This window comes from Salmo trutta, chromosome 32 (genome assembly GCF_901001165.1).
Source record: "Salmo trutta chromosome 32, fSalTru1.1, whole genome shotgun sequence".
Taxonomy (NCBI): domain Eukaryota; kingdom Metazoa; phylum Chordata; class Actinopteri; order Salmoniformes; family Salmonidae; genus Salmo; species Salmo trutta.
The window spans coordinates 20,302,830-20,312,416 of NC_042988.1; the positions used below are offsets into that span (position 1 = coordinate 20,302,830).

General features: G+C 41.8%; 1 protein-coding gene across 5 annotated transcripts; it reads right to left on the bottom strand.

Annotated features, from left to right (window-relative positions):
• Positions 1-1,973: 1,973 nt before the first annotated feature.
• LOC115171369 (target of Myb protein 1) lies at positions 1,974-8,858 on the bottom strand. Of its 5 annotated transcripts, none has more exons than XM_029728109.1 (16): positions 8,702-8,857; positions 7,195-7,279; positions 7,011-7,089; positions 6,750-6,899; positions 6,500-6,634; positions 6,213-6,344; positions 5,836-5,952; positions 5,544-5,677; positions 5,433-5,460; positions 5,201-5,324; positions 5,054-5,111; positions 4,522-4,591; positions 4,113-4,175; positions 3,376-3,435; positions 3,085-3,124; positions 1,974-2,911 (listed from the first exon to the last, which is right to left on the bottom strand). In XM_029728109.1, exons 1-16 carry the CDS (start codon positions 8,751-8,753, stop codon positions 2,814-2,816), a joined length of 1,425 nt encoding a protein of 474 aa, XP_029583969.1. In that variant the 5' UTR covers positions 8,754-8,857; the 3' UTR covers positions 1,974-2,813. The 5 variants fall into 5 exon arrangements, 3 of the variants coding, with proteins under 3 accessions (XP_029583969.1, XP_029583971.1, XP_029583970.1); XR_003871176.1 differs by having other exon boundaries at positions 2,886-2,911; positions 3,376-3,493; positions 8,702-8,858; XM_029728111.1 differs by lacking the exon at positions 6,213-6,344 and having other exon boundaries at positions 8,702-8,858.
• Positions 8,859-9,587: the final 729 nt, after the last annotated feature.

A 9,587-nucleotide genomic window follows, 5' to 3' on the forward strand; every position in this document is an offset into this window, starting at 1 on the left:
AAATAAACAATCCCGCACGAGAACCCCAACTGAAAATACACACTAAATAACCCCCCACTAATGACAAACACAAAACAGGTGCGGCATAGACAGACAAAACCAAAAGACACAGAAACAACGATCGGTGGCAGCTAATAGGCCGGCGACGACGACCGGCGAGCGCCGCCCGACCGAGGAGGGGCGCCACCTTCGTTAGATACTGTGACATGTCCACCAGAGCTCTTGCCAGATAATTGAATGTTAATTTCTCTACCATAAGACACTTCCAACATAATTTTAGAGAATTTGGCAGTACATCGAACCGGCCTCACAACTGCAGACAACGTGTAACCACGCCAGCCCAGGATCTCCACATCTGGTGTCTTCAACTGCAGGATCATCTGACACCAGCCACCTGGACAGCTGATGAAGCTGAGGAGTATTTCTGTCTGTAATAAAGCCCTTTTGAGGGGAAAAAAATCATGCTGATTGGCTGGGCTCCTAAGTTTTATTTTACCTTTATGTAATTAGGCCCTAATCTATGGATATCACATGACTGGGCAGAGGTGCAACCATGGGTGGGCCTGGGAGGGCATATGTCCACCCACTCGACAGCCTTGATTTCTCAAATGATTGCCTCGCCTGGTTTACCAACTATTTCTCTGATAGAGTTCAGTGTGTCAAATCGGAGGGCCTGTTGTTCGGACCTCTGGCAGTCTCTATGGGGGTGCCACAGGGTTAATTCTCGGGCCGACTCTGTTCTCTGTATACATCAATGATGTTGCTCTTGCTGCTGGTGATTCTCTGATCCACCACTACGCAGACGACACCATTCTGTATACTTCTGGCCCCTCTTTGGACACTGTGTTAACTAACCTCCAGAGGAGCTTCAATGCCATACAACTCTCCTTCCATGGCCTCCAACTGCTCTTAAACGCAAGTAAAACTAAATGCATGCTATTCATTTGATAACTGGAGACTCATATCGCCCTCACTCGCTTTAAGCACCAGCTGTCAGAGCAGCTCACAGATCACTGCACCTGTACATAGCCCATCTGTAAACAGCCCATCTATCTACCTCATCCCCATACTGTATTTATTTATTTATCTTGATCCTTTCAACCCCAGTATCTCTACTTGCACATTCATCTTCTGCACATCTACCATTCCAGTGTTTAATTGCTATATTGTAATTACTTCACCACCATGGCCTATTTATTGCCTTAACTCCCTTATCTTAACTCATTTGCACTCACTGTATATAGACTTTTTTTTCTTTTTTCTACTGTATTATTGACTGTACGTTTTGTTTATTCCATGTGTAACTCTGTGTTGTGTGTCAAATTGTTATGCTTTATCTTGGCCAGGTCGCAGTTGCAAATGAGAACTTGTTCTCAACTAGCCTACCTGGTTACATTTATTTAATGAATTGTAACTCAGTAAAATTGTTGAAATTGTCATTTATGTTTTCGTTCAGTATAGTTTAGATACCATGCAGAATAGAGATTTACAGATCAAAATTCAGTATTTCAGAGAACCAAATATTGGCCTAGTTTATGCTTCACAACGCATTTCTAAATTGCCTCTTCCATACTTTGGTTTTGGGCACGTTGGTTTTTAAAACGTTGAACTTGGGATATCAATTCCTTGTATCAGGAAAAAATACATAGTTCAACTTCCCCTTGCCCCAGCTGTTTGGAACTCCTCTCAGCCCGTCGCTGTTCCGTGTAAAAGTTATGGCATCCCAGTTTCTTCAGACACCTTTTAAAGTTGATATGACAAAAGCATTATCACTCCTGTAAGTACTTGACAGATTCAACATGCTTTTTTAAATGACATTGGAAATTGCAAAACCTGTGTGTTATTCAATCACAGACTAGTGGAATTATGGTATACCAATTTTACAAACACAGAAATCAGTCATATTTGCAGAACCATGAAATCAGCCCACACGCTCAGCACCCATCTCCCAGAGTGAATAAAAACAAACTATCTTTAAGACTTCATCTGTGTTTAATGTTACAGTATTTCATCATGACATTGTGTAATATTTCATAAACTTCAAGTACTCCAGAAACAATTAGGTTTGTATTGCTCTTCCTAAAAAAGTGTTCTGTATTACAAATGGGATTCATCATGAGCATCACATAATTAATTTCCCCTAATTATAGCTTATTGCAATCTACTAACATTGTGTTTATCATGCCTGCATTTTCTGGAATGCGCACCATTCAATGTTCATCTGAAAATATTGGGCATATTCCATTCTCTTCTAAGAAATGTAAGAGGAATTAAACTCAATCATTGTATCTGCAGCCATACCAGAGGAGGCTGTTGGGAGGAGCTATAGGAGTACAGGCTCATTATAATGTCTAGAATGGAATAATGGAACAGTACCAAACATAAGGAAACCACATGTTTGACTCCATTCCATTCAATTCCATTCCAGCCATTATAATAAGCCAATCCTCCTATAGCTCCTCCCACCAGCCTCCTCTGCTGGATATCTGTATACATTGTGGCACGGGACGACTTAAGTTCTTATCATAAAAGCACTCTTTTAGTGTAAGTTAAAAACACTTGGTCCAAGTTAATTTAGCCTTAACATAAAAATATACATTAAACATACTAGATAAAGACCTTAACCCAGGAGAGTTGAACATAAAGTAGTTCTGTAGTTTACCTGAGTGTCAGTAGCACAACCCTATTGTCAGGAGTTGTTGTTCCCACCAGTCATTTACTCACTGTATGTGCCAATCATACATTCAGCCAGTTCAGTCCTCTCACACTATTTGGGAAAATGGCATTGGTTATGTGACAGGTTGCAGCTTGGCCTATGACTCTGAGTGGTTGTTGTCGTCACGAGAAGAAGCTTTCAGGGACGGGAGTCGCTCCGCTGCTCTCGCTCTTTCTGCCAGAAACCTGTCAAACTCTAAAAGGAGGGAGAAGGAGAAGTTGCCTTAGGCGGGCTTTGTTGGTCTCAAAAAGGATCAGTCAGGACTTTGTAATAGTACAAGGAAGCAAACTAAACTGTTGTTGGATCTACATAGCGATACCCAGGGAGTGGATGAGAGCTGGACGAGGAACTAAGAAATAGAAGCTCACCTTCACTTGTCACACCCTCTGAATCAGCCATGTCATCCTCCTGTAACACACATGAAAGCCATGACTTATGTTCACGTCAACAGTCACATGTCCAAACAAAACTGAATATGTTCAAGAATCCAGGAATGTTACATTTGCTGGGGTAAAGCACCGTGCAGGCATTTGCAATTACTGTATACTATGTTTAGTCCATAACACCAAATTACAGAGGACTGGCACTGGTATAACATGGAACCAAGTTGGACTCTGCTTGTATACCATGACATTGAGTGAATGCTAACAGTGACCCACCTCGTCCACATCCAGCCACTTCTCAATGTCATCCATCACAGACGTCTGACTCACAGGGATCTGGGGGAGTTAGGCAAGAGGTTACTGTAAGCCACTGTTTTCTTGTGATGACCAGAATCTAGAGTAGATAGAGTAGACCTTTAGATTATTCTTGGGCAATCTACACATAACCACCATTCAAGCATGCTGACCCCTAGTATTCTGATTGAAACAAACTGAAACCAGTTTATTTTAGACGGGGTAACAAGAGATCCATCCACCACACCAAAGTTATGGCAGGGAAAACAGAACAGAGTAGGAGTAAATTAGCAAGCATTGTAATGATTTAGAAGAGTCATGATTAAAAAGGGATACTTGGGGATTTTGGCAATGAGGCCATTTTGGACACAGAGAAAAATGGTGTTCACGAGTTCATCTGACTCTGGGGAAGTAGATAAAGGACCTCCTTGCCAAAATCCAGAAGTATCCATTTAAGATGTGCCAATACACACCATCTATCAGTTTCAGAAATGAACAGTTATAACACTCAACACATGAATGCAAAAATCAAAGTAAGCTAAAAATATACAGATCAGGCACACCGGAAAAGAGATCATACAACCATCTCGGTACAAAGACGGAAGGAAACAATCATTCATTAAATACACACTAAACATGCTTGAATGCAAAACATCCCTGCATAAGCCCCAGGGGTGAAATGCAAAAGGAATGGCACTGTGCCAGCCAATCAGACCCACCATTCCCTTTTCCATCATCCAATCTGTCGAGGAGCTGAGGGGGGTGGAGTCTGGGCTGTCACCCTTTACACAGATACATTTTTATTTACGAACAAAGATACCGGTAGACATGTATGCAATAACACAAAACCATTGGGTTATGAACAAGGAGACAAAACAGAGACACAGACAGACAATCTTATAGCACTAACAAAATTGCCAATTTTGCACGTGAAATTGTGTCAGGACAGAGAACATTGTTTACACATATAGAGGCAGGGCAGACCTACACATTAACTAAGACACTGGGTTATTGTACATATTAGTGACACTTAGTAACACTCCACAGGGCATAAGGACTCCATGGACACAAGCAATGCCCTTCCTAAACAAACATCCTTTCGGGTTAAATCATTCTGGGGTTACTGACCGTTCCAGTGTTCTGTAATCTGATGTTCTGTGCTTGAGCCAGACTGTCGACAACACCTTCATTCCTCTCACTGAAACACACATTTCACTGCTTACAAAATTATGCAGTTTACAGTGTACATACAGTAGTAGAATAATAGCCATCTCCACAAGTAACCATTGGCCTAAGTATGAACAACTTTATTGGAAAACCAAATAGAGGAGAAATGTTCCTTCAACATTTGTAATGCAAATGTTTGCACAGTTTTCTCACTAGCCATGTAAGCTTGCAGTTCATGTCAGACTCCATTCTGAGCCAGTCAGGTTCACTTCCGGTCTAGACTAGTGCACCACCTTAGCTGGAGCAGGACTGTTATAACCTAAACAAGCCAGGGAGTAACAAGACAACCACAGCACTAGTCCATTTGTTATACAGTACTAAGCCAGGAGAAAGTCTTGAGACCTCCTTTTGTAAGCTCCCTCTCACTATGAGTCTGAATAATCCATTCTACCATGAAAGCAAAACCTGGACTTTTGTTGGAGCTGTCTATTACCTCGGTCGTGTCTGTGAGATGTTCCTGTTCTGTGCAAATTCATCGAATTCCCTCATACCTATGTGGAAAACAGGGTAAGAGAATGAATTGTACCATAGAGACACATTGAGAACCTCTATCAGATCGAGGAACACTGTAGTTACTTACTGAGTCCTGTCATCTGACTAGACACTGTGTCCACTGTTGATCGGCTGAGATGGCTGTGGGTGGGAGCTGTAACAACAGGCTTGATTGCTGCACTGAGGTCAATAAGGTTGACGTAGGTCGGGCTCTAGGCGATTGAGAAAATGTGAAGAAGTTGAACAGTACATATTTCTCATCCAAACATGCATTTGTGATATGGGTAAAGGACCACAGATCCTTAAGAAAAAACACTTACCTGCTGTGTAGCTCTTTGTCTCTGAAACCTGGAAAGGAAATAATGAAAATCATACTGCTATCATAGCAGGAATTATTGACTGCATCTCATGTTGATCATTTAGGACAATACCTCTGGTAGCGAGTAAACGTGGCATTGATTTCGTCATTGGCAACCAGCAGCTCCTCTGTCAGTTTCTCCTCACTGAGTCTTGGGACCAGCTCCATTATCTTATCCTGCATGTCTTTACATGCTGCATACAACTCCTACTGACAGAGAGAGAGAGAGAGAGAGAGAGAGAAGGAGATATAGAGAGTCAGCGAAAAGACAGCCATGGACAAAAGAGAGATGGATACAAACAGATGACGTGTCACAGCCATGGATGGACAGCCATAGAGAGAGCCCAGCGAGCGAACCAACTAACCTGAAGCAGCTCGGTGTCTGAATGCTTGGCTGTTGCTGGATCCAGTTGAGACATCATATCTGACATCACTGTCAGGTTACCTCGAACCACTCCGAGGTCGGTCTTCAACTTTTTAACCTGGAATAGGAGTCAATGGCATCAGCACTCATATGCTAAATTGTGTGGGGTGGGGTTGGCAAAATACTGTAAAGCATCAACTTTTATTATACATTCTGATTGTGAAACAAGTAACTGAAACATCCACAGTGCACAAGGTAATTGGATTTTACAGTAATGCCCTGGAGTGAATTTAGCCTGCATGCAAAAGATTGTTGTGTTACTAAAATAAAAGCCATGCCGTTTTAGAGGCCCCTGTATGACGGGAGCATTCCAATCACCTGATAAGGTGTGAAGGTGAGGGGTCCCTGCTCGCTCTGTTGGGATGCAGGAAGCTGTGGTGATAGGGTGACAGGCCTGGGGGATGAGGGTGCAGCAGATACAGTGACAGTAGGCCCGTTATCAGGCACAGTCTGGTGGGCAGAGCACAGGGACCAATTGAGTTAGAGAATAGTGTTAAGGAGTAGGGAGTTAAAACAGCTTTAGAGAGGTTAGGCAGAAAGTTGTACTCTGTATTTGTCAGTGAGGAAATGCATGCATTTTCACCAGTCATTGTTTGAAGGTATACCCTATTTGGAGTGTGAATGGGGGAGTATCCGTCCAGTTCAGTCATGGGAAACTCCAGTCCTTTCCGTCTCAGGTCCTCGTACACAGAGACCACGCCCGTCAGAGCTGGCAAGCTGCGGAATGCGTCTGCCCATGCCTGAACAATAGACAAAAACACATCATAAACAGCACACACCCGACAATACCTAGCTGTCAACTCCAACACAGCTCTATGACTTACTGAAGGTATGAGTCCGTATGCCATCTCTCACCTGTATAAGGCTGAGCACTCTGTCATGCAGGACCAGAGGGGGATTGTTTTTGGGTAAGATGGACCTGACCAGAACCCCCTCAACAAACTCCCTGGTTGAGACTAGCACATGGAACCTGTGGCCACAGTTCTTCACACACGCTTCCAGTACCTGAAAACCAACATGACATAAGAGAGATGGAGAGAGAAAGAAAGTTAGCTTACAAGTTCATGAAGAAAAGGAAAAAGTATTGTGAATGAAAGAGGTAAATATGACACTCACAGTCAATGCCAGCATGACCTCTCTGAAGTTCTTGTTTCCAACAATCCTCTTCTTTATTGCTTTGTATGCATCTCTAGGCCTGTAATCATTGTAGGTAAACGATCAACTTCAAACAACAAGAGCACAATACGGTAAGCTGTCAAAGGAAAAAAAACAGTCCATTATGTCAACAGAGGATACACACCCCTCCTCTGTCTCGTTGACGATGTCACAGATGTCCATGTTGAGGGCCCAGTCCTCCGACTGCAGACTGGAGCTGGTTGCATATTCTGAGAACAAAAACAATCGAGACATTGCACTTTATTTTGCATAAAATTATCTGGAAGACATAGTCAATGTGAAATGGTCTCTGCCTCATAACACAACTCTCAATAGTTGTTAATTAACCAACTTTGATGATGCCTCAACTCATGTATACAAGTTAAATCCCTATTTGTTTGTCAAACTCATTCTTTCTCCATCTAACTGACTGGTTCATGTGACCAGCATTAGGTTCCTTGGCAGACGTTTATTTAAGCAAATTAAATGTTCTGTCTTCATTCCTCTGAAAGGGAGGGGATAGAAACAGGATTTAGCTCAGTTGAGAAAGTAGAACAACCTCTCTTACTGTCTCATTGTGGTCATATACATTAAAATAGGCAGATTGTTTTTCCATCTATAATTACGTCACAGGGGGAGTTTTCAAGCTTATAAGATAAAATAGGCCACTTGTAGTCTACATAAAATCAAGTTGGCAAGCAGATTAATTATTAATCAGCAACGTTACTCACTCTGAAACATCTACAGTATATATGTTAGTCCATTATTTCTTAAAGGCCCAGTGCAGTCAAAAATGTGATTTTCCTGTGTTTGATATATATTTTCACACTATTAGGTGGAAATAATACTGTGAAATTGTGAAAATGATAATGTCCTTTTAGTGTAAGAGATGTTGGAAAAGTCTACCTGAAATTGTTGCCTGTTTTGGTGGGATGGAGTTTTGGCCTACCTGGTAAATTAGTTAATATATCAATAAGAAAGTGTTCCAAACCTCTGCAAATAACAGCTAGTTTTCAGTTTTCCTCTCCCACTCACAGTCTTAGCAAAATTATTGCTTGAGAAATTGCTCTTTGCTAAGAAGTACATTTTGTTTATTTTTGACCATTTTAATTTAAAACATTCACAGTAAAGTACTTCATTGTTACACGGAAATGATTTGATATCGGAGATAAAAATGGCTGCATTGGAACTTTAATAAATTCCCCTTTCTTAAAATTAGGTCACGAAGGAAGGGAACAACTTTTCACCACCCCACCCAGAGCTTGCCAAACAATTGGTCTATAGACCAGCAACAATACCCAAACTGGCCAATGAAACTGAGGATTAAAACACTGTAAACCCGCCTCTAGGGTATTATTGTGCGGTGCAAGTGTCAGTCAAGTAATAGCGTAATCTAATCTCTTCGTGCACTGTCAATCTTGATCAATTAACTAACTATAAACAAGCAATTGTCAGTTTAGTTTCTTATTAAATACGTAACCAATAACGCCAATTTCCCTTTCCATAGCCTACGGATTATCTAGTGTCGTTTTATGGAGTGATAGTGTCTGTTTTCCAACAACAGCCTACCAATGTCTTGTAGCCTGTCATGTCCGATGCAACAATGTAAACTATCTACAAACCTACTTTATTAGTTAAAATGTAACAATTACCTATTCGCTGGCCCACCGGTGTAGAAAACGGGTTTCCTGTCAAAAACTCCATCCTTCTTTCTGCCAGTCAAACCAAAATCCAGAACTGCGCTTCCGTCGTTTCCACAACAGAGGAGTTCTCGCAAAAAACTCAAGCAGCACAGATTGAATTAAATTAGTTTACGTCATCTGTTAAAGTGAAAGTTACATTCACTGAACATTATTGTCTACTAATTGGGAATTTATACATTGCATAAAATGAGACCATATTAATACATGCAGAATGATAGGGTAGCCTACAATATGGCCACCAGAACATTTGCACAGAGAGGAACAAAATAAACACTATTTAGCTAAACGATAAACCATCTTCACATTCTACCCCAGCCATTAAAATACGTGGACTATGAAGCTACACACATGACCAAAAGTATGTGGACACCTGCTCGTCGAACATTTCATTCCAAAATCATGGGCATTAATATGGAGTTGGTCCCCCCTTTGCTGCTATAACAGCCTCCACTCTTCTGGGTTGGCTTTCCACCAGATGTTGGAACATTGCTGCTGGGACTTGCTTCCATTCAGGCACAAGAGCATTAGTGAGGTCAGGCGCTGATGTTGGGCAATTAGGCCTGGCAATTCATTCCAAAGGTATTTGATGGGGTTGAGGTCAGGGCTCTGTGCAGGCCAGTCAAGTTCTTCCACATTGACCTTGACAAACCATTTCTGTATGGGCCTCGCTTTGTGCACGGGGGCATTGTCATGCTGAAACAGGAAAGGGCTTCCTCAAATTGTTGCCACAAAGTTGGCAGTGGCGGTTCTAGACCATTTCAACTGGGGGGGGGGCAAGCTGGGGCCAGATGTACTGTTAGAGGGGCCAGTTACATTAGATGTTATTGTTGTCATA

Excerpts from the sequence above, each read along its gene's own strand:
- LOC115171369 (XM_029728109.1), bottom strand. The coding sequence starts at position 8,753 with ATGGAGTTTTTGACAGGAAACCCGTTTTCTACACCGGTGGGCCAGCGA. Across the intron at positions 6,900-7,010 it reads AGGTCATGCTGGCATTGACT|GTACTGGAAGCGTGTGTGAA; the intron begins GTGAGTGTCATA and ends GTTGGTTTTCAG. Across the intron at positions 5,325-5,432 it reads GACAAAGAGCTACACAGCAG|AGCCCGACCTACGTCAACCT; the intron begins GTAAGTGTTTTT and ends TCAATCGCCTAG.